Source organism: Protomyctophum bolini (assembly GCF_963924005.1).
Source record: "Protomyctophum bolini genome assembly, chromosome: 18".
Lineage (NCBI taxonomy): Eukaryota > Metazoa > Chordata > Actinopteri > Myctophiformes > Myctophidae > Protomyctophum > Protomyctophum bolini.
The window spans coordinates 16,273,125-16,297,981 of record NC_137879.1 but is presented as its reverse complement, the minus strand read 5'-3'; the positions used below and the strand labels follow the sequence as shown (position 1 = coordinate 16,297,981).

Below are 24,857 nucleotides of genomic sequence, written 5' to 3'. Positions count from 1 at the left end.
CTTTTGATGTTGTTTTTACTGTTGTTACTCTGACTGATAAATGTAATTACACCCATTCAAAGGACAGAGGTAGGCAGGGAGGGAGGGAGGGAAGGAAGGGAGGGAAGGAAGGGAGGGAGGGAACGGATGGAGGGAGGGAAGGAGCGGAGAGATACAGAGAGAGAAACAGAAAGGTATTCGCCAGTATAGGTGAGATACAATTTAACCACGTATGCTCTATAATATAGGGCCTATATTATATATTATGCCCTTGTAGATAGACAATTTTTGCTAGTGCAGACATACGGTAGCTGAGTGGGAAGAAAGGCCGTCTGGGAATCGTAATGTCACCAGACTGTTTGCCCTCGGCTCACCTAGTCTATGTGTTTCTGAGCAAAACATGCACTTAACTCCTAACTGCTAACCAAGGGGGCTGTTTTAATGGCCCCCACTGCTCCTAATAGTTAGGATGGGTGAATGCAGAAGACAAAGTTCACATAATGTGAACTTTGTCTTCTATTCTACTTCATTTGACATAGTTTCACATAGTACTGTATGTGCAAATGTACAGTGACAAACTTACTTCCAAAAAGTAGGGACTATTATTATTATTATTATTATCCGGTCCATCATCATTCTCATTTCCAAAGTGTGCTTTCTTGTCACAATGGCAAAAATGTGCTGAACCCAAATGCAGAGTCACAACCAGCAGAATAGTGTTCAAAACACGTATTTATTAAATAATGCAGGGCAAAGGCAAGCTAACAAACGCTGACAATAGGCAGAGGATAAGCAATCCCAAAAATGCAAAAACAAAGATAGGTATGATCAAATTACACTTACTGGGTGTGCCTGTCCCACTTACAATATACTGTAAGTGCTAATTAACTTTAAATTGATCCAGATCCTGACTAATGTTGTCGTTACCCGCAGTCCTGCTTACTCAAGCTCAGTCTGATAACATTACCGCCCCCCACCACACACACACACACACACACACACACACACACACACACACACACACACACACACACACACACACACACACACACACACACACACACACAGAGTGTCTGCTCACTTGAGCTCAGCTGTTCTGCGTTGTCGGCATTGTGTTTTGTTTTGTTTTGTTGTGTGTGTTGTGTAAGGTCAAGGTGAAGTGAATATAGAAGGATAGAACGGAGCCGGGGCCGGCCCAGCGGCCCGGGCACCCCCCATTTATGCAAACTGAAGTTTTACTTTTATTTGAAAAAAGCTCATTGGAACTTCTACTCTCTTCTATGTGTGTGTGTGTGTGTGTGTGTGTGTGTGTGTGTGTGTGTGTGTGTGTGTGTGTGTGTGTGTGTGTGTGTGTGCATGTGCACACGCTTGCCTGTTCTCTAGGCTACAGACCCAGACCTTGGCATCAGTGGTCAGGTCCACTATCGTCTGGTGAACCACCAGAACCTTTTCAACATCGATACCAACGGGACCATCACCACTGCGGTACCACTGGACAGAGAGGTCAGTTGGACTGGTGTCATCATCCCCACAGTTGATTTTAACACTCAGGTACCACTGGACAGAGAGGTCAGTTGGACTGGTGTCATCATCCCCACAGTTGATTTTAACACTCAGCTACCACTGGACAGAGAGGTCAGTTGGACTGGTGTCATCATCCCCACAGTTGATTTTAACACTCAGGTACCACTGGACAGAGAGGTCAGTTGGACTGGTGTCATCATCCCCACAGTTGATTTTAACACTCAGGTACCACTGGACAGAGAGGTCAGTTGGACTGGTGTCATCATCCCCACAGTTGATTTTAACACTCAGGTACCACTGGACAGAGAGGTCAGTTGGACTGGTGTCATCATCCCCACAGTTGATTTTAACACTCGGGTACCACTGGACAGAGAGGTCAGTTGGACTGGTGTCATCATCCCCACAGTTGATTTTAACACTCAGGTACCACTGGACAGAGAGGTCAGTTGGACTGGTGTCATCATCCCCACAGTTGATTTTAACACTCAGGTACCACTGGACAGAGAGGTCAGTTGGACTGGTGTCATCATCCCCACAGTTGATTTTAACAGCCACTCCAACACTACATGTAGTAGGCCTACTTCATTCATCCTCTGCACCAAATCTCTTTGCTGATCTATAAGCTCACAATGCATCTCAATGCGATGCATTGTAGGCTTGTAGACCTGTTTTCACTGAATGATCAACTATTACGACATGCACAGAATAGGGACGCTAGAGTTCATGTCGACAAAGATTATAGACTGTCTTTGCTTTTGTTTGTATAATGAAATATGGTATGTCAGTGCCAGGGTTATTCAATTACTGTATGCGATAAATAAAAATCACACCCATGTGAAGTGAGGGGCACTCTTATCATCATTCGTCATCATACATCATCTCATTCTGGCCAATCACAATTTGCATCCTCACTTTTGTCTTCAATGTTTGTGTTTACACACTTTTGTCTTCAATGTTTGTGCTTACACAGAGCCTCAAAGCTGGACATATGAGAGGCTAGTGCCCCTCAAAAACAAAGCCCAAAATGATAAATTTATTTCTGCAGAGGCTCTGTTAGCATTTCTAGTCTGCATTTGTATGCTCTCAGAGTTACAATGAACACACATTTTACTGTGCACCCCATCCTAAAGGTGAAAGGTCAGTATGACCTCATTGTTGAGGCGGTGGACGGTGCGGTGGATCCGCGGCGCTCCCGGCTAACACTGTCCGTCGCCGTAGACGACGTGGACGACAACAGCCCAGAGTTCACCCAGCCAGCCTACCTCATCAGCCTGCCCGAAAACAACCTCAAGGACACTGTCATACTGAAGCTAACGGTGAGATGATGAGAGCGTGGATGTCATGCTTATCTGTGTATCTGTCTACCTCTCTGTTTCCATTCAACTCTCTCTCTCTCCACCTCACTACTTAAATGGCTTTCAAAGTGAACACAAACACTGGCTAAATAACAACCCCCCACCCCTCTCTCTCTCTCTCTCTCTCTCTCTCCCTCTCCCTGCCTCCCTCCAGGCTGTAGATGCTGACCTTGGCGCCAACATATCGTATCGGATCAAGAATGGTACCCCTGGGCAGGTCAGCCGGCTGTTCCGTGTGGACGCGGTTACAGGGGAGGTGTCAGTTCTGAAGGTCCTGGACTACGAGACGCTGCCCAACGCCGAGGCCACGTACACATTCACCGTGGAGGCCGTGGACACAGAGGGAAGCATGCCCCCTGGACTCACAACGGTCACGGTCAAGATCACAGTGAGTGTGTTACGTTACTGTGTGTGTGTGTGTGTGTGTGTGTGTGTGTGTGTGTGTGTGTGTGTGTGTGTGTGTGTGTGTGTGTGTGTGTGTGTGTGTGTGTGTGTGTGTGTGTGTGTGTGTGTGTGTGTGTGTGTGTGTGTGTGTGTGTGTGTGTGTGTGTGTGTGTGTGTGTGTGTGTGCGCGCGCGTGCGTGTGCGTATGTGTGTGCGCGCGCAAATGTGTACATGTATGTACGTACGTGCATATGTTTGTGTGTCCTTTTCAACTGCACAATTAATAAAACAAATAAGTTTAGTCAACGCAAACGGGAATTGTTGAAAGATCCAGCTCCTTGCACCATTGGTCCCATTGTTTCCTCCACTATGCTGATACCACCTTCTACAACCCACGGCCTGTGGGCCGCATTCGGCCCCTACTTAATGTATCTGCGACCTGTCATGGTCATTCCAATACAAATATAATTATTAGTTATAGTTATTTTCATTGAACAAGATTGTAGGTATTATATTGTTTGTTCCAAGATAAAGTGTCAGCTGAGTATTAACCACATACTATGCTTATTTATTCACCTGTGATAATCTGTTCATTATGTTCTCTTCACGTTCTGTGAATGCATCCTCATTTTGTAACTTCAACATTAATCACAATGTTTTTGTTCATTGAGGTTTGGCCTTATAAATGGAAATGTGGCTTTTCACTCTGTTTCCTTAATGTTTAGACTACGTAGTTGTGTGTAGTCTGTTACAAAATAATACTGACATTTTTATCTTGCGGCCGTTGGACTTTTGCAATTTTGGTCCCTGAGCCATCTTAAGTTCAGTAGCCCTGTTCTACAAAATACGAACAACAAAATGCTACAAACAAAACAGATTCAACACAGCAGTGGCCAATTAGGTTTTGGGCCTCTATCTGCTATTGTCTAGATTAATTGATTATGAACACATTATCAAATGTTTCCAACCACAAAAGTTGCACATTATTAATATAACTTCGTTATAAGTTCACTATCGATTACCAAAAACTTTAACCAGGTTACCAGGCTAAAAACCTGGCAACCCAATCCAAAATATGAACCAATCAAAGCTCGCCATACTGTATCGTGAAATTCAGTTCACATTCTTCATACCACTGACAAGAGAGGAACCCGGAAATCCTCCAGCTGACTGACTGATGTAAACAAGAGAATAACAGAGCAGAGGTAATGTTTGTTTTATGATCGTTGTTTTACATACTCTTATGAACATTTATACAATGGATGCAGACTAGAGAATCGAGCCATGTTGATGACGTCACATTATAATATTAAGCATCAATATTATATAATTATAACGTTAAGTAAAGTTAGTGAAATATGTACAGGCAACAGCAGAATGGTGTTCAGAAGATGGCAAATATTTAGCATATTTAGCGTTTTAACAACAGATGCAAATACTTAAGATACTATTAAGCAGTGACCAATCAATATGCACCCCTTGGTAGATATGATCGCTGTGATTAATTGTTTTATTGATTCCCATCTCGTTTCATTTCTGTCCAGATCATAAGTCTGTATCTGTTGCCACAAGTGGCCACAAGTGCTACAAGACTGGCAGAATCAGTCTTCTAAACTAAGATAATGGGACACACAAATGTATTGATACAGAATGAAACATTATTGCTTTTAATCTAGATAATTGATGTGTGTGTGTTGCAGGCTCCGGGGAATGGGTGCAGAGTTGCAGCAAGTAACAAACAAGTGGACCTGGGATTCTGGGAAAGGATTTCGACATGGATGAAGAGTAGTGTATAGTGTCATGTATGTGTATGTATGTATAGGTATCATGTATGTAATGTCTATATAAAAGATGGGTCAACATGATTATGAACTCCTGTTTTAATGATTGTTCCCTTTTTAAGTAATTGGTTTAAGAATAAACGTGGCTAGACAGAAATGTCTGCGCTACACGCCAATAAAACTATATAGTGTACACATTGAAAAAACAGAAAGCACATGCTGTAAATATTTAGGTGAACAGATTTTATCTGATAAAGGTAGAAATCATAAAAATATAGGCCTATTCATAAGCTGATAGAAACCACTCTCATGCACCAGTGCATATACACATGCTATGTTAGGTTCTACCTGATCTGACATCCACTCACCTGCAGAAAATATATATAAAGTATTTTAATGTAGCCGGGCCATATAGACACTAGGAAGTCATGTAAATGTATCTTACTTTGAATAAAGCACTCCAAAAAACTAATACTGTGACTACTGGTTATTCCATACACTATTGAATCTATGCTTTTCGCTTTTTAGTACAAATGTTGAATTACAAGGAGTTCCAAATATATCCATGAAATTCACATTTACTGGTTTGAGATTAGGTTTATTTAACCTCAGTGTATTAGACGACTGCATTGTATACAATTTATTTGGCTACTGTTGCTAGTCCTATAAGCTCTTGCATGTGGTCTTTAATATAATACATCGAGAATGTAAATGTAAATCTCAATTTGTTGTATAGTTGTATTTGTTAAATGCAACTGAACCTATCCATTGTGTGGACGCTGGTTATGACTGGAAGAATCCCACTAGAGGTCACTAGCCTGCACTATTGAAAGAGATTAACCCATTTTGGACTGAGGTCGATAAAAAAGGGCTTCTAAATCCTAACATTTTTCTGAAAAACCTATGTTTCTCAGTGGTGCTCAACCTTTTCATGTCAAGGAACCCCAGAATGATCTCTATTGGGCCATGGACCCCCATCTCAAAATATGTAGTTCCAGGGACCCCCCAGAAGCCAATATTTGAGTTAAAAATGTTTGCTCTGAAATATATATTCAAAGATTTGCGGACCCTTTTTCACGACTTTTCAAAAATAGCAGACCTACAAGTTTGTAGATCTGCTATTTTTCAATAGCTAAAGTATAACATAATGCTTTAAAACACCAAAAGGGGTTCCCGCCCAAAATGAGATAAATCTAAATGACATGATTTTGGTTGTTTTCATTTAATTATGTAGCCTACACATTATAGTCTATAATGGCCCACATTAGCAGGCAATGCACGTCGATTTATTTGAACAATCATCTCTAACAGATAAAGCATACCATACTTTAATATATATATGTTTAATTTACCAGTTTCAAAACTTTACTGAGGACAAAAATGATCAGGCGGTTTGGCAGTGTATCCCTTAGAGTCAGTTACCAGATCGCTGCGGCGCCGTATAGCAATATAGCGAAAATAATCGCAGCTTGAATGAACTATTAGTAGCCTATGGTATACCCGTTGCAAGTTTATATATATTACGCTACTGTCTACTGTGACAGATAAAAAAAAAAAAATCAACAATGAGATTTCTGCAGAACTGGACCGTTGAAGTGAGAAACTGGTACCCAAAAAATTACAAAATGTTCCACCATTTGCAAGGCCTGAAAACTTCTGAAAATGGCCCGATTCAGTGTGTGTGTGTGTGTGTGTGTGTGTGTGTGTGTGTGCCTGGGGTAGGTGCTGTTACAGTGGAGATTACATTGAGTGGGTGGTGGTAGCAGAGAATGGAGGGGGGGGGGGCAGAGTTGCAGTAGGGAGACAAGAGGGCTGCAAGTTTAATCCCCAGAACAGCCCTGTGTGTGTGTGTGTGTGTGTGTGTGTGTGTGTGTGTGTGTGTGTGTGTGTGTGTGTGTGTGTGTGAGCCTGTGGATGTGTTTCCGTGTTGAGCTGTCCTTGAGCAAGACAACCAACCTGCACACACATTTGAAAGTAAATCGGCTACATGCATAATATCGTCGCTGTCGGATCGAAACATTGAATGTTATATACCTATATGCTCCAATGGTCCAACATCATTATTATGTAGTCACAAATTCTTATTAATACTTTTTATTGCTACAATAATTATAAAACCCCTCAGACACATTAGTCACTTTCACTTAAATGTATTTTTCAAAAGTAGCAGAGCTACAAGCTCACAACGCATCGCATCACGACACATTGTGAGCTATAGTCGGCTGTTTTTACAAATTTTGTGTGACACTGAGTATGAAGAATAAATGCATTAATTTGCTGAAAAACATGAAATGAAATTGAAATTATGGAGGTTACGAGGCTTCTACCAGAAAGTAACGGTTTGTCATGTGAAGGAAATGAGGCAATGGTTGACAGCAAGTGCCATTAAAATACTGGATTTAATATCACATTAAATAAAGGAAACTATATACAGTGTGCGTGCATGCGTGCGTGTGTGCGTGCGTGCATTTGTACATTACATTACATAGTGAAGTTGAACAGAGATTTCTGCACAGCAAATACAGTAGATTTGTGTTTTCTGTTGCTGTGATGTTTCAAGCACACAGCTTTTCCTCAGCAACAACAGCAGAAAATCTAAACCCTTTTAGCCACACATTCAGCCTGGCGTCCCTATTTTGGGCATGTCATTATAGGTTAGGGTTTTGTTTTGATAGCCTACTGTATATGCAACCTCACAACGAGCCGCATCATGTTGTTTATTATGTTTATTATGTTGTTTATTATAGGTTAGGGTTTTGTTTTGATAGCCTACTGTATATGCAACCTCACAACGAGCCGCATCATGTTGTGAACTTGTAGACGGACTACTTTGGCCGCTTGACACCATCGTGTGACAAAGTATACATCCAGCTTAAGTGGTTAACGGGGGCTATTTGGTGTGTGGCGATGTGTGAGCCTTTTTTGTATCGTTACTTTCATTTTCTGGAATGGCCTTACAGTATATGTGCCTGTTTGCATACCGTACAGTATCTCTCCACATGCCCACACGTCTCTTTGTTAAAGTGCTCTGGTCCATGTCTGATGCTAATTCTTCCTCTAACCAGCTATTGAATGTCTGCCTCCCTGTGTGTGTGTGTGTGTGTGTGTGTGTGTGTGTGTGTGTGTGTGTGTGTGTGTGTGCTCGCGCGCGCGCGTGCGTGTGCTTGCGCACACGCGGACATGTGTGTGTGGGTGTGATTGGCGAGGTCACTGACCTGCTTGTAGAGAGCGAAGAAATGAACTGGTGTGCCACCTTCGCCCTCAGCACACCAGAGCCAATATATCACATTCCTGTGTTATTGTGTGCTTTAGGGCTAATGTGTGTGTGTGTGTGTGTGTGTGTGTGTGTGTGTGTGTGTGTGTGTGTGTGTGTGTGTGTGTGTGTGTGTGTGTGTGTGTGTGTGTGTGTGTGTGTGTGTGTGTGTGTGTGTGTGTGTGTGTGTGTGTGTGTGTGTGTGTGTGTGTGTGTGTGTGTGTGTGTGTGTGCGTGCGTGCGTGCATGTGTGTGTGTGTGTAGGACATGAATGACTTCACTCCAGTCTTCAGCCATTCAGTCTACAAAGGCATGGTTGCCCCGAATGCTGTCAAGGGCACTATCGTTACCACGGTGATGGCTAACGACTCTGACCCTGTAGTGAGTATTTTCTATTCTATTCTATTCTATTCTATTCTGTAATATTCTAGTTCTTATTCTGTATAGAATATAGCTTTATCCCAATGTATAACATAATCATTTATATAGCCACTTAGCGTAAATTGATTCCTAAGTACATAGCTTGCTATTGGAACCAGGCCAATGTTAAGTGCTTGCCAGTGACTCTGGTACTATATTAAGAGTTGACCCAGGGCTAATCCAGCCCCCTTCTACACAGGATCACACACACCATTGTTAAATCCTAGTGTTCTGCTCTAAAAGTGCTTACACATGACAAGAGGCGAAATCTCTCTGCACTGGCTAAGGGAGTTGTGCTTTTCACGTATAAGCAGATTAAGCACCTACCTCTACAAAGTTATGGCTAAACTGCTACCGAGAACTAATAATATTGGGCAAATAATACCGAATTTAACAATGTTCATTCAACCTGAAAATGATGTCATTATCATCTCATACCCTCATGCCAATTTGAAAACATACACACAACACACTCACAAGTCATTGGTGAACAGGTCTTCAAAGTTGTAAAAACTATAATTACGATAACACTTTATTATTAGTGCTGTAATGAAGCTTTGAATGCCAGCAACGGTGTGGATATAAATAGATATTTTACTTTCTTCAGAAGACTTGATTTATGCTGCACAAACTGTATGGATAATTTGGTTTTGTTTGCCTTCTTTTGAACTCTGAAGAGCTTCTTTTGAAACTCTAAAGACACACTTGGTTCTCTAAAGGATGACTATTAATATATCTTCTGCTCAAACAAATTAGTATTTTTTAACAGTTTATTTTAGTAAACAAGTGGTAAAACCCTTGGATATTCATGGTTATATTTGTGGCTATACAGTATTTGAAGCCTTCAGAAGCAAATATCTTTTGATGGTGTGAAAGTGTACCCGTAGTAGACTTTTTGCTGACTCACTCTACAAAATAAAATCTTAAATTCAGTGGAAACAGGAGATATCCGTGTAACCTTATTTATGGTAATTTTCTTTTTTGAAAAATACTTTTTCCATGTTGAAAACTCATGAGTCAGACCTTAAATTCATAACACTCCACGGCCCAACCTGTGAGAAGGGTACTTATCTAATGCGCCATACACTGATAGCCATAACAATGAATCATACGCTGGCACTGCAGAAAATGAGTTTTTATGTAAATATGACCTTAGATGCCTTCCTTGTTATTTAAAGCAGGGTTCCTAAACCTATATAGCCTCAGCGGTAAAACATCAGGACCCAGGCTCATTAAAATGGTCTCATGGGGATTTCAAGAAGAAACCACAGACACTTGGAAATCCATTCTCTGGCTTTTGAAATTAAGTTAAAGCAGATATTGGATCTCTGAACTATAGGAGGCTGAATATTACTGTACATGACACCATGGCAGACTGTCTTATTTAATTTGCAGCTAACTTGAGAAAAAGTGTGGTGGAAACTTAAAGACTTACAGTAAAGGTCCTTCCTTACTATAGGGCTGTCAGAATTGGCCAAAAATGACTTTTGAATATTCTTTTTGAAACACCACATGCAGGTCGATCTATTCGAACCTAGCAATTTTCAAATGTATATTGTTTGTTACATAAAACATTGTATACTAATACACACTATTAACATTAACCATATGAACCCTAGTGTCCATTTTCTGGGACGTATAGGTTCAGCGAAAATAGCATATATCTACAAGGTTCTGAACGTGTAGATTTGGTATAGCCTACAGGCAGAAAAGAGCCTATCAAGTATAGAACCTGGGGGACACTGGTCAACAAAGTAAATTAGATTTTAAGTGGTTAAACATTTCATCAACAGATAGAAAAAAGGGAATGTGTTCTAAGTCTTATTAATCGACTTTTCTTTTCCTCAACATGAAATATAAAAATGCTAAAAAACAGGACACTCGAGCTGGTCAGGTGCGCTATAAGGTGGACTCGGAGGCCTATCCATACTCTGCTAGTATATTTGACGTGGAGGAAGACACAGGAAATGTTGTCACCAGGGTTAATCTCAACGAAGAGCCCAACCTCATATTCAGTGTGAGTATATCCACAGAGACACACACACACACACACACACACACACACACACACACCCCCACACACAGCTGCCTTATACTGTAACTCTTGCCTTTTGCCAATGGGGTCAAGTCAGGTTTTCTCTCTCTCTCCTTTCTGATTGGATGGCCATGCATAGGGCAGGAGAGGTCAGATGTGCAGCCAGCCAATAATATACAGCTATTATCACAGTCTTATCAGTCTTTATAGGTTTCTATTGTTTATAATTAATTGACAGCATGATTCATCAATGTTTTTTGTTGTTTTTGTTGTAGCTGCGTGTAGCATATTTGCATACATAAAAGTGTATTTAGACAAAACACATGTTCATATGAAGCCCTGCTGTATCTGCTCTACTAAGCATAACAAAAGGCATTCATTAGTTTGGAAACTGTATTTCCCCAACAGGACCCTTCATGGAAGCTTTGGGCCATGCTAATTTTAATCATCCCCATCATTTAATTGAGCTTTAATTAACACAAGGATGCAGTGTCCTCTGATGACATCACACAGGGGACTCATTCTACCTTGTTTGCTCCCATATAACGATAAAATAGTACAAGACTATTAATTATGTACTCATTTTGGTTTGGGGCTTATGAGTGAAATGACAGTTTTACTCTCCAAGAAAAAATACAACCAGTGAGTGGCTGTTGTGTTGTCTTACAGTCTTTCTTTGAGATAATTTCATATATTTGTTATGTCTGTCCTTGTTTACATTACATTTTAATACAATTGATGAATTGTGATACTATCAAACATAGCAACCATAACATTTACCACGAGTACATGTATGTATTTAATTCATGTGTGACCAGACGCAGGCATAAAATATACTGTATCCCCACCGGTGATAAAAAAATTATGAGAGGGGAGTATCAAAAGCAGAGGCTGCATTAGTCTACGGACCCCCCATTTAATGGTATCATCTCTGGGAGTGGGACCCCAATTTATATAGTAAAATCTAAGTTAATTTAACTTTGAGAGTGTAAAAATGGAACCATTTTTACACTCTCAGAGTTACAGAACCTTGAGGGTCCATTTGGTTCCAAACTATCATTTAGCTGGGGACCCCCTGGAACTCCCTCAAGGATCCCTGGAGGTCCCCGGACCTCACTTTCGGAACCACTGGTCCAGGAAACCTTGAATGTGGACCCCAGGAAGTCTAGCGGCCACTTTGTGGAAGCTAATGGGGATGTGAATAAAGAATACATAAAGAATTATTATATTATAATATTTTTGCTGCGGAGATTCTGTACAGGAATCTTGTTCTTTGGTTGAAACAGGAAAGATTAGCCTCCAGGATAGAACATAGGTAGGTAGTTTCGTCTTTTCTTTTTTTTTAGTATGAAATGAGAAGAATGTTCCGAAATGGACATTCCCTGGATATAGAACAGATGGGTTCAGCCCTTGTTTGAATGCATTTTAATGCAGCTTTGAAAGCATGTATATTATAATGCCACATGGAGAATTAGGGCTAACGTTGACCGAAATGCACTGCTATAAGGATCTATTGATCCCCCTTACCCTGCATGCACTCATACCGGCAGCAATAAATACGAGCAGCAAAGCCACCGGGAGTCATTCAGTTACAAATTGTGCAGGGTGAGACACAGAGGGCGAAATTACGGTGGCAATTTTGCTGACAAAATTACACTTTAGCAGGCTTCAACTACAAATGAGCAAACAGTGTGCCGATGGCCAATCAGTGGGTAGAAGCGTTTATCATGGAGTTCTGCCGCTATTTAAAAACTATTTGACTTGAGTTGCTATCAATCGCAAAATGGAGGGAAATGTACCGAGGGTGAGTGAGAAGATAGCGGCCAGGAGAATGAGAATGGCTGGTCACTAGTACTCACTACCATAGACACCAGGATTGCCCTACCAGGAAACTTGTGCTAAACTTAGAGCGCAAATAACATTTTAAAACTGCTTTTTATATTTAATATCATATTGTCTATGTCCCTCAACGTTATTTCTAATGGTTTGAGCCTCAATCATCACTCTGATATAACCAGTCCTTGTCATTTCTTTCTGGACTTTGAAAGCAGTTTTAGCTGCAGTACCACAATGCCCTGAGGTGCTGGAGGTGCTGATATGCAGATTATTTAATATTTGAGTCATTATAATACTGCTAGATAAGACCAGGCTTGTTTCCATTCCATGCCAGCTTGGAAAATCAACAATGGTGGACATTGTAAACAAAGTGGAAATGCAAATTTAGAACTGAAGACTGAAGAAGAGGAGGAATTATGCAAAGTAGGGTGACATTGATGACATCACAATGAGGACAAAATCAGTTTAGCTGAGAGCAATTTCCATTAAAGCACCTATATGATATGAAAGCCTGATTGTTAAAAATTGTTTTTTTGTGGGGATAGAAAACACATATGGGAGCCACAAAAACACAAAAGAAATTGAAAAAGTTGAATTTTATGTTATAGGTCCTTTAAGCACTACTATTACTGTTTGTTGACTATACTGTTTGTTGACTTGCCGCGTATGTCTGTGCATGACAGCTGGTCGTGGTCGCCCATGATGACGGTGAGCCGGTGAAGGAGAACAGAACTGTAGTGGAGATCACGGTCCTTCAACCCTCCGTCATCCCTGTCTTTACCCGGGAAGAATACAGGTACGCACGCACGCACGCTTTGTCCTCTCTCTCTCCCTCTCTCTCTCTCTCTCTCTCTCTCTCTCTCTCTCTCTATTTCTCTCACTCTGTTATTAAACACCAATCAACCCAGTGGTCACATATCACAGTGTGGCAACTGCAATAAATTCTCTTTCTCTCTCTCTCGCACGCACGCACGCACAGCTGATGATATGTGGCCCTTATAACTCTTCCGTTTTGCCACTGTTATGAGTTCATGGGGTCAGCTCAGGTTTTCTCTCCAGTGATTGGCTGGCCATACAGAGGGTATAGGAGAGGTCAGATTTGCAGCCAGGCAATACTCTACAGCTATTATCTCCTCTAATATCTAGTTTCTCTCTCAATCGATCCGTCAGTCTGTCTTTGTCTTTTATTATCCCTCATACAATCTATGATCGTCGGCTCTTGTCCTTTCTTTCCTTTTTAAATCTTGGTTGAGGTTTTGTAGTGTTTTTTCTAACTACCTTTTTCAATCACATAAAAAAAAAGGGTTTCTTCCAGCTCTCAACATTTAAATCCTCAGTGTTCATTTAACTGTGTGTTTCAGGTCTATTTGGTTGCAGTACATAATGGTACACGAATATACAGTCATACATTTGATCATTTTACTGTGTGCTTTCATCTTTTCTGTAGGCCAGTTTTTTCTCTCCATCTCTCAGTAGACGTCGTCAGTGCATTCTGATGTTAAACACGTGTGTACATCATTCTTCTCAAGAATATGACATTTTAGACGAGCCTTATGCTCCGTCACGTCCCCGAGCGAAACAACAAAACGTCTTGTTTTCAGTGAATTGTCAAGTTACCTGTCAGTCAACAAGACTGCCAAAAACAATTCATCAAACCACAACATTGTACCGACATCTCCCCACGAGGGTACATCGTGTTATCTGAACCTCGAAAGACTGTTGGTTACTATGTTGTATTATGTTGTTTTATAGCCATGTTAGCAATAATGAAAACAGTAAAGGCACCACTAGTGATAGCTTGTGGCTATAGTTCCACCCTTTAGTTTCAATAAGCGATGCTCAGCGGCAGTAGTCTCCCTGTTAACTCGGGTTCTAGGGCTGTCAAAATAACTGAATTAGTTAACTTAATTAGATTAAAAGTTTTAACGTAATTAATGCATGCTTGGATGACCCGCCCCATACTTCCCATAATCCCATCCACTCTGCACCATCTAGCCATATCTGATGGGGGAAAAACACAAGTCGGCAGCTCAAATCACACATACGATAAAGAGCCACCATCCTACAACACTGGATTTGTTATAACTGGTGCGTAAAAATAACATGCTTTAAAGCTGCAATCTAGAACTTGTTTTAATAAATAAAATTCTTAGCAATAGTCCAAAACCCAGACAGTATAGGGCCCTATTTTCGTCACACTACCTTTAATTATCCCTATAATTATTTTCCTTTTTTTTTTTTACTATTTTGAAAAATATTTTTAAATAGTTCACATATATACACATATATACAAGCTCACAACGTGTCGATGTAAATCGGCTAGTTGGTTACTAGCCGATTACTGGTTGACAAGTAGCCCTGTCTGAAGCTCATAAGCCCTCGCTCTCTCCCCTGGCCAAGAACATGTTCTCTCTTGGATGAGCAGTAGAAATTTGGCTTGTCACGCGGGAGACGTGAGATATGATGAAGGTGTCCCTTTAACAAAGGCTAGAGTAAAGCTCTTGTATATTTTTAGAAAAAGAGTTGGAGGCAAGAGCGATGCCAGCTAAACCATACAGTATATTAATGAATATATGAATATGAATCAGAGCTTCATGCTGAAATGTTGCGTGTGTGTGTGTGTGTGTGTGTGTGTGTGTGTGTGTGTGTGTGTGTGTGTGTACCCCTGTACTCACTGATATTATACTAGGAATTTGATCATAATGATAATATTTAATTGTTTCATCATGATGGCTGCCCTGACATCCATTGTGTTTGACAAATGGTCATTATAGGCAAAAAGCTTTTATTTTTAAAGCACAGGCCACAGATAGAAGGTAAAAGCAGAACCTCTTGGCCGTGATGTCATAATGCCATGGGGATGTTCAAAAACTTGTGAAAGCTGAGCAGAGCACCGAAAGTTGAAGCGCTTTGATGTCAGAACCGTGAATGTTTCACCTTTTTGTTTCAGAGGTTTTTGGCAGCAACACCTGACATATAATCAGATTCTGGAAACGTGTCGTGTATATACAGTATGTGAGCGCGTTGGAGTGCATCTGTGCAGAGACGGGCAGAGAAAAAGAATAGCGTTTGTGCGTGCGTGTGCAGTGCATACGTATGTTTGTGTTTTGTGTGGGCAGCTAATTGATTAGAGTTCTTGAGCCAAGAACAAGGCTGATGAAAGAGCTGAGGAAAAGAGCACACACACACACACACACACACACACACACACACACACACACACATACACATACAGTATACTGTACACACACATATGCACACTCACACAAGCACAGTCTTATACAGGATTAAACGGCCAGTCAGTGGGGAGCAGAGATTATACTCCAACCCAGAGACATGCACACATAGTCATGAAAGTGGGCTCTAGCCGCTGCCCTTTACCCATCGGTAAAAAGTGCCCTCTCCAGACCATGGACGCAGCATTTATTATTGTAAAAAATAAATGAATAATAGCCCTCTCTCCATGCCGTACTCGAAGGCAGGATTCAAGATACTTTAGATATCTAGTAAAATCAAAGGTCAAATCCAGTCAAGGTACACATCCATAGTCAAATCATATCATAGGCTGGGAGTTTTTGTGCCTCTTCTTGCAAAGATTGTTTTTGTCAATGTGCCTCATGATCTGGACAACAGTGTCAATGTGCCCCATGATCTGGGCAACAGTGTCAATGTGCCCCATGATCTGGGCAGCAGTGTCAATGTGCCTCATGATCTGGGCAACAGTGTCAATGTGCCCCATGATCTGGGCAACAGTGTCAATGTGCCCCATGATCTGGGCAGCAGTGTCAATGTGCCTCATGATCTGGGCAGCAGTGTCAATGTGCCCCATGATCTGGGCAGCAGTGTCAATGTGCCCCATGATCTGGGCAACAGTGTCAATGTGCCCCATGATCTGGGCAGCAGTGTCAATGTGCCCCATGATCTGGGCAGCAGTGTCAATGTGCCCCATGATCTGGGCAGCAGTGTCAATGTGCCCCATGATCTGGGCAGCAGTGTCAATGTGCCCCATGATCTGGGCAGCAGTGTCAATGTGCCTCATGATCTGGGCAACAGTGTCAATGTGCCTCATGATCTGGGCAGCAGTGTCAATGTGCCCCATGATCTGGGCAGCAGTGTCAATGTGCCCCATGATCTGGGCAACAGTGTCAAAGTGCCCCATGATCTGGGCAGCAGTGTCAATGTGCCTCATGATCTGGGCAGCAGTGTCAATGTGCCCCATGATCTGGGCAGCAGTGTCAATGTGCCCCATGATCTGGGCAGCAGTGTCAATGTGCCCCATGATCTGGGCAGCAGTGTCAATGTGCCCCATGATCTGGGCAACAGTGTCAATGTGCCCCATGATCTGGGCAGCAGTGTCAATGTGGCCCATGATCTGGGCAGCAGTGTCCCACTGTTGTAGAGTAATACATGCTGAATTGTGGCAGTAACAGTAACAGTTTGTGGAGTTTATTTTTTATTTTTGATGATCCCATGTGTTAATTTAAAATGGGCTATTCCTCTAAATCTGGTAGTAATGTAAAAAAAAACTAAATTATGAAAAAAAAAAAGTCTGCCCGGCACCTTTTGAGATTCCAGACCCTGCCTCTCCAAATCCCTCTGCATGTCCCTGCTCCAACCACACTGTTTGTGTGTGTGTATATATGGGATTGTATGTACCCTGTTCGCAGGTTTTTGAAACTATGCGTATACACTATAGATTGTCTACTATGTATTGTCTACATAAAATGCTATCTAAGTTACATTCATTTTGCCTTAGTTTTCATACACCTGTAATGTCACTGAGGCTAGGGCAAGTGCTACGGAAAGTGCTATGCAGGCTAAGATGGAGTCTGAAGAGGTTGGTTTTCAGACAACAGCGGAAGATTGGGACTAGTGAGTCTTCGGTTCTAATTGCAATGGCAAGTGCATTCCATAGTTTTGGAGCCAAAAGCTTAAGGGAGAAGAGTTTGGGACGCGTGGAGAGTTGTCCCAGGGTTTTTAGTGAAGGTATACTTCCAGCTTCCCTGCGTTGGCTGATCTGAGCATGTGGGAGAGTTTGTAGGGTCCGATTGGACTTGCAAGATATGGGGGTGCCATACCTTTGGTTGCTTTGACTTTGAGGGCCAGCATCAGAGTTTAGTACTCTGTGCAGGCCGCGCCCGGGAGCCAATGGAGGGCGAAGGGGGGAGACATGTGACATTTTTGGCTGGTTGAAGACCAAGCGAGCTGCAGCATTTTTGATAAATTAGAGAGGCTTAAGTGTGCATGCCAGTAAGGAGGGAATTTACAATAGTCAAGTTTTGACAGTCTGGATAAGGAGCTGGGCTGACTCCTGGGTGATGAAGGGTCTAATTTGTCGAATGTTATAGAGTGTAAACCTACAGGATCGAGTGGCCGCTGTAATTTTAGAATGTGATTAACTGTGTGTTCATCTCAAGATTATAAAAGAAGGGAGCTCATACAGTTGTAACAATCTAGCCACAGGCCAACATAATGCAACATTATAACATTTAACAAAAAACTGACAAAGCAGTCCACAGAATGATTATATTATATCTTAGGTTTTGTGTATAATTGATTTATAATATCATATTAAGTTACTGTTTGCTATGGTATTGGGTACTGTATGTCGCTTTATGTTACACCATCCATAACATACATGAATAGTTGTTATGGGCACCCCATTTCCACTTAGAGTTGGTTTTGTGTTGTAAACAAAACGGTGTTCCTAAAGAATGTCGCAACGGACGTTGCAATAGGTTATCATTTTAAGTTGAGGTGTCATCCTGCACTACAGTATATTAGCCCTACACTGTATTAGATAAAACATTGGAGACCCTGGTGAACTTGAAGGCTTCTGAAGAGGAGAATTATAATTAATATGCTGCATTTAGTGATTATTTCACATTTTTATGGAGGTCAGATAAAAAAAGCTTTAATGTTTAATTATGATAAAACCCTGTGTGACATACTGTACATGCGCAACATACTGTACAACCACACACAGCTAGAGGCATGGCATACTTCCACACGCACGCACACACGCACGCACGCACGCGCACAGCGCAGGTCTGAAGTGCAGTGATGCATGTTTCTAAGCTGCTGCTTGTGCACTTTACTTCTGTCCTGCTCTAATCTAGTAAAACAGTTAACGAGGCGAGGATGGAGATTGTTTAATTGCTGTAGCAACCCTGTCCACTCTGAATACCACTCGTCATCCTCAATCTGTCCACTCTGAATACCACTCGTCATCCTCAATCTGTCCACTCTGAATACCACTCGTCATCCTCAATCTGTCCACTCTGAATACCACTCGTCATCCTCAATCTGTCCACTCTGAATACCACTCGTCATCCTCAATCTGTCCACTCTGAATACCACTCGTCATCCTCAATCTGTCCACTCTGAATACCACTCGTCATCCTCAATCTGTCCACTCTGAATACCACTCGTCATCCTCAATCTGTCCACTCTGAATACCACTCGTCATCCTCAATCTGTCCACTCTGAATACCACTCGTCATCCTCAATCTCTCACTCTCTCTTTCACTCCCTTGCTCATTTTCTCTCCACTTCTTTTACTCAGAAATCTGTTCTCTCTCTCTCTCTCTGTCTCTCTCTGTCTCTCTCTCTCTCTCTCTCTCTCTCTCTCTGTCTCTCTCTCTCTCTCTCTCTCTCTCTCCCTCTCTCTCTCACTCATTGTGAGTCTATTCATGTCCCTCACTCTCTCTCTCTCACGTAAACTTTTGCACCCTTTGTCTGTGCTTAGGACTCTCTCTCATTTCCCTCTATCTCTCACTCACTCTTCCTAGCATTCAATCTGTCTCGTTGCACCTGCAGAATTGGTATGCAGTCGGCATCACCCATACACACGACGGAGGCGAACACATACTTAGAAAGACCGAGAGGGAGAGAGTGTCTTGCCATGCAGCGCTTAATGACAGTTATCAGCAGGAGGTCATGGTTACAGTGTATTGCACGTGTGTGTGTGTGTGTGTGTGTGTGTGTGTGTGTGTGTGTGTGTGTGTGTGTGTGTGTGTGTGTGTGTGTGTGTGTGTGTGTGTGTGTGTGTGTGTGTGTGTGTGTGTGTGTGTGTGTGTGTGTGTGTGTGTGTGTGTGTGTGTGTGAGAGAGGGGGTGCACGCTGTGTGTGTGCAAAGTGCAAACACTTCCCCCAAGGGCCCCCATGCTGTCAGAATGCCTGCCAGCCCGTTACTTAGTTAAATAAATCTAACGTGGTGAGATAGAAAGCACCAAGACTTTTGAAAAGATCAAAGCTTCTGTCGTGTAATCAAGATATTACTCCATGAAAGATGGCGGCAGTGGAACCATGTTGCTTTGTCTTGCGTCATTACTTTTGATGCCCGTTTGGGAACAAAGCCCATTGGTAAAGCATGTCCCCATTGTAGTTGTACCCATTGTACACTTTGTACACTAGCCTTGTTACTTTGTACACTAGCCTTGTCACCTTGTTACTTTGTACACTAGCCTTGTTGTCACCTTGTTACTTTGTACACTAGCCTTGTCACACAACCACAAGCAGATGCAGGACAAGACAACCAAGCTGGAAACTACATCCCATTCCCTGGGCATATAGAGAATAAACAAGATTAAGACCAACATAATGTCAATAAACACCCCGACCGGGCACGGTGCCACAGTTGGTAGTGCTGTCGCCTCACAGCTAGAAGGTCCTGGGTTCGATTCCCACTCGGGATGCTGTGGGTGCTGGCGCCGTGTTTCCTCCTCCGCGTCATCAGTGCCCATACCCGAAGGCGGGGTTGGTGAAAGGGCCTTTCTGTGTGGAGTTTGCATGTTCTCCCCGTGTCCCCTAGGGTAGGTACCCTCACAAAAAACATGCAGTAATCCTGGTCACTAAACTGCCTCCCCCTGGCCAGCCGGGGCACCTGATGGAGGGGAAAGGAACTGGTTGGAATAACGTGAAACTCCCCCCTGTCAGGTGTAAAGGAGCAACTTGGACACTCAGGCATGAAGGAAGCATGAGTTCAAGTCCGTTGCTCTCCCCTTGTCCCCCATATATGGGGACTAGGTTGGTGGAGGGTGTGTAGAGCCCAGGATCACATTAGATGATTGACACAGGGGTGAAAAATGGGTTACAAAATCGTGGGATAAAAAATATAATTTAAAAAAATAAATAATAATAATAAAGGAAAAAAAATAAACACCCCGACCAATAATCAAATTACAGTAGAACAAATTCAGGTATGTCGACTTCTTCACCTACCTCGACAGCATTTTAGATAAACAGGGCAGCACAGACAGCTAGCTACGTCACAGCTAGAGTAGGTAAAACTATAGAGCAGCCTTCATCATCCTGAAGAACATCTGGTCATCCAAGGAAAGTGCTGATCTTCAATTCGAACGTCAAATCTATCCTTCTCTATACGATTCAGAGACGTGGAGGATGACAAAAAGGACATTGAAAAGATCCAGAATTTCATTAACAACTGTCTGAAGAGCATTTTCAAGATCTGGTGGCCAAACAAAATCAGACATGAGGAACTCTGGAGGAAAGGGAGTCAGGAGCCAGTGCAGACACAGATCCTGAGGAGAAAGTGGCAGCGTGTGACCTGAAGAAACCGGCAGCTAGTACTACACGCCAGGCTAGGAACTTGGAACCGGAACCGGGAAGCAGAGAAGCGGAAGAGAGGGCGGCCTAAGATCAACTGGAGGCGAGACACTGAGGCGGAACTGAAGACATAGGGAACCAGCTGGGGAGAGGCAGAAAGGACGGTTCAACACCGTGTCGGATGGAGAAGAGTCGTCGATGGATCTAAGTAAGTAAAAAAGTTGAACCGTGGAACAGACAGACATGTCTGTCTGACTGTCCGTGTTGAAGTGTCCCTGTGGGAGACACTGTTGGAGGACTGCTGTCCCTGGGTGCTCCTTCTGCCTCCTTCTGACTGTGACCCCCTCTTCTCCCATGAGAATGAGATGCATAGGGCCTACTGTACATAAGAGATGTCTTTGGTGAATGCTTTAGGCACTGGTTCTCAAAGTCGGGGGTCCAGGGAGTTGGTGAGGAAGTTCAGGATAATCATTTTATTATCACAGTTTTACAGGTGTAAAAAAAAAGTGGGTGAATTTAGTTTTTGTGCCAGCTCTGTTGTTTGGTGTCGTGTCTTGATACAGGTGGGTTAGAGACAAAACAGGTTTGATACATGTGTGCCTTCTGTGTCTGCTGCTAAACATATCATACCTGCGTTAAGATGTACTTTATAGTCCCCCCCCCCCCCCCTCTCTATACATAATATATTACGTTTACATTAATACATATAAGTCTTACTCCCACTCCTCTCTTCCATCTGTCTGTTTATGAAGTCTGCACTCTCTTTCTCATCTTCCCATAAACCGTCTTCTATGAAATTAAACGTCTCCCCTGCCAAAACGCAGAAAGTCACCGGAGCCCCTAAAACATTTTAACTGTGAGATAAATGCAGCATCTTCCCTCGCCAAAACAAGCGTGTCCGATCTGTGGCTCTATAAATATGTCTAACCGCTTCTGTTGAAGGTAACCTTGTTTTGTTGATACGCAACGAACAGGCGCACGGAACGCCATTGGCAACGTTACAGCTGTGACAACAGGAGCCACTGTTGTTATTTATGATAACTTGCAGCTGAGGGAGGGAGATAGAGAGAGAAAGAGGGTGGAAAGAGAGATATATGGTGGCGGGTTAAAGTGAGGGTAAGGTGTGAGTATGTGAAGAGAGCGTGAGAGAGGGGAACGGTAGCATAAGGTGAGGTGAGGAGACAGGAGTTAATGCTGCAAAAGTTTCAGAGATTGAGGTTGAAGGGAGAACCATTTGGGAGAGGTGGAGTGCAGACATGAAGTTGTTAGAGAGATCTTAAAGAGTGAGAATCAAAGAGGAAAATACCGTATAAAACCAAAGAGGATGCTTCTGGAGCACACCTAAAAAAAACTTTGTTGGCAAACAGAGAGAATAGATGAGCTGTGAAACTGCCAAATTCCTGGCAGGCCAACACACTGGGATAGACAAGCCAAATAAACACAGAAATCTTGCATCAGGAGCGTCAGGGGTGACTCACCAAGAGCATATTAATAAGGCTATAGTCCTCACAGCTGACCCCGATTCTAATCTAACCTGAGGAACTTTAGTGCATGTCATCATCCATGCCTCTCTCCCACCTATCTTGTCTATATCCGAAAGAAAGCGTACACATGCCAAAATATAATCTTGCATCAGAAAAACAAAGGACAAAATTACAAGATGTAATTTATTGACATACATGTTGACACATTTATATATAATTATGTATGAAGTATTCAGATTCAGTGGGAGAACTGGCACAATCACAGAGAGAGAGACAAACTCACACATAATAACTGCATCCATTAGCATGTGCTGGAGGGCTTTCATAATGTGTGTTTTTGTTCTGGTAATTTGACATTGTGTGTGTTTGTGTAATTAGTTGCGTTTGAGCTTTGAGTTTCGTTTTGAGATATTCATGCAAATGTGTGATGTCAAAATAGCCTCAGGGGTTTAATCATCTCTATTTTAGCTACAATCATTAGGCATTTACCAACACAACAAACAATAGGCTGCAGAAACCCAAAACAGTTTGTTTTTGTGGTGGCAGTGAATCCCCACTCCCAATAAGAATTATAGCTGTGCGAGGTGCTGTTTTCATCTGCATGAATAGGGGTGGCCTGGCATTTGGGGTAAGCTGTCTAGGTGAGGGGAACAGACATTTTAGGACACCTTTTCTATGCCCTTCCTGGCTTCCCATTTCACAATCAGCGCCAGGATTTCTTTCAAAATAGAAGCTTGGGGTGCCGGGAAGATATGGCTGCTTTTACTCCGTAAGATTTTTCTCTCGTTTGATATCAATGAAAATGCTACGTGTGTACACGTCCTTTTGATCCGTCGGTTGGATTAGTCATGACGTTTCCACACATCGTACAGTCTGAATGGGATAAGGTCTGCATTTATCTCATCTTAGTTGTGAGGAATGGACAGTGTGCAACTACTGAACAGCAACAGCAGTATTAATTTGATTGATTGATTGCTTGATTGATTGATTGATTGATTGAATATACCCACTTCTCCAAACACCATGCACTACTGTACATCACTGGATATACACATATACAGTAAAAAGAGTTGTATTAAAACAATAAGACCAGAGGGGATGATGAATGTAAAAAGTGAGAAATTGATTGTGAGGTGCATGGAGAGTAATAGCCAATCAAGATAAAGAGACGGGTCTTGCTTGATGAGTCATTAAAACAATCCAAATCTTTACTGCATCTTGATGTCTCAATCAATCATACTCTATCACTCCATTGCCTCTCTCTCTCTCTCTCTCTCTCTCTCTCTCTCTCTCTCTCTCTCTCTCTCTCTCTCTCTCTCTCTCTTTCATCTACTACTCTAGAACATCATATGGCCTAAACCCAGCTGCATTGTATTAAAACCAAGTTTTGTTTCTGTTGTAGAACTTTCTACAACACATTATACATCTTACAAAAAAGCTTCCAATTATATGTGTTTTACCGCCTTTAACAGTGCAAGCATTTTCACTCTTTGGGGAATAATTGTAACCTTTCTTTTTGATGTAATTTCCCTCGTAAACAAAAGGCCAATAATTCAGAAACGACAAACGACAAATGGCAGTTAAATCAGTTTTTTAATTACTTTTTTCTAAAAGGTTCTTGTCTTTCTTGTTTTTCTTTTTCCTCCTGATTAATAATTCAATCAGATGGAACAGTATTGCACAGGAGTTTAATTGTAAAATATCTCTATTTATAGTCCTAAAAGCTGCTTCTGCCTACACAGCCATATTCTCGCCATTAAGCATAATCTAGCGGAGAGCAAAGTCTGGGAAACTGTGCTTCTGTCATAAAAGCTGCTTGAAGAAAATACAGAACAAAAGTGCTGTTTTTCGAAACTGTTGAAAACTAAATGGCCCTCTCAAAGCTAGTCCAAATCCAACCTGGATCATAATATATAACAATGTCATCTTCTAGTGCAGCATTGATTAAACCGGGAAAGCATCTGTGTCATTTGCTTTGGCTATTCAAAAATAACTGTCCGTCCAACATCACACTGTCTTGGATCGCTCTCCAAGACAGTATGATGTTGTGTGGGGTGTTGTGTTGGGGTGGTAGGGGTGGTGGTAGGTTTCAGTGACGTAACAGCATGGCATTAATGAACAGAGGCAGGTCTGTTTTGTAACCACCAACTCTTTCTTTCGACTTGACTATGCAGTCCTTTGGCATTCTGTGCTCATCATGTGATGGTAGCTTGCATGTTATGGAATAGGCAAATGAAG

At 42.1% G+C, this 24,857-nt stretch overlaps 1 protein-coding gene across 1 annotated transcript in view; it reads left to right on the top strand.

The window, feature by feature from the left end:
- The window catches only part of LOC308333176 (protocadherin-15-like), a 199,704-nt gene that overhangs the window by 123,559 nt on the left and 51,288 nt on the right, over positions 1-24,857 (top strand). The window contains exons 22-27 of the mRNA XM_080789372.1: positions 1,363-1,482; positions 2,634-2,819; positions 3,013-3,246; positions 8,541-8,657; positions 10,573-10,713; positions 13,251-13,363. Coding sequence (XP_080645498.1) covers positions 1,363-1,482; positions 2,634-2,819; positions 3,013-3,246; positions 8,541-8,657; positions 10,573-10,713; positions 13,251-13,363 — 911 coding nt within the window. The remainder of the gene's footprint in view (positions 1-1,362; positions 1,483-2,633; positions 2,820-3,012; positions 3,247-8,540; positions 8,658-10,572; positions 10,714-13,250; positions 13,364-24,857) is intronic.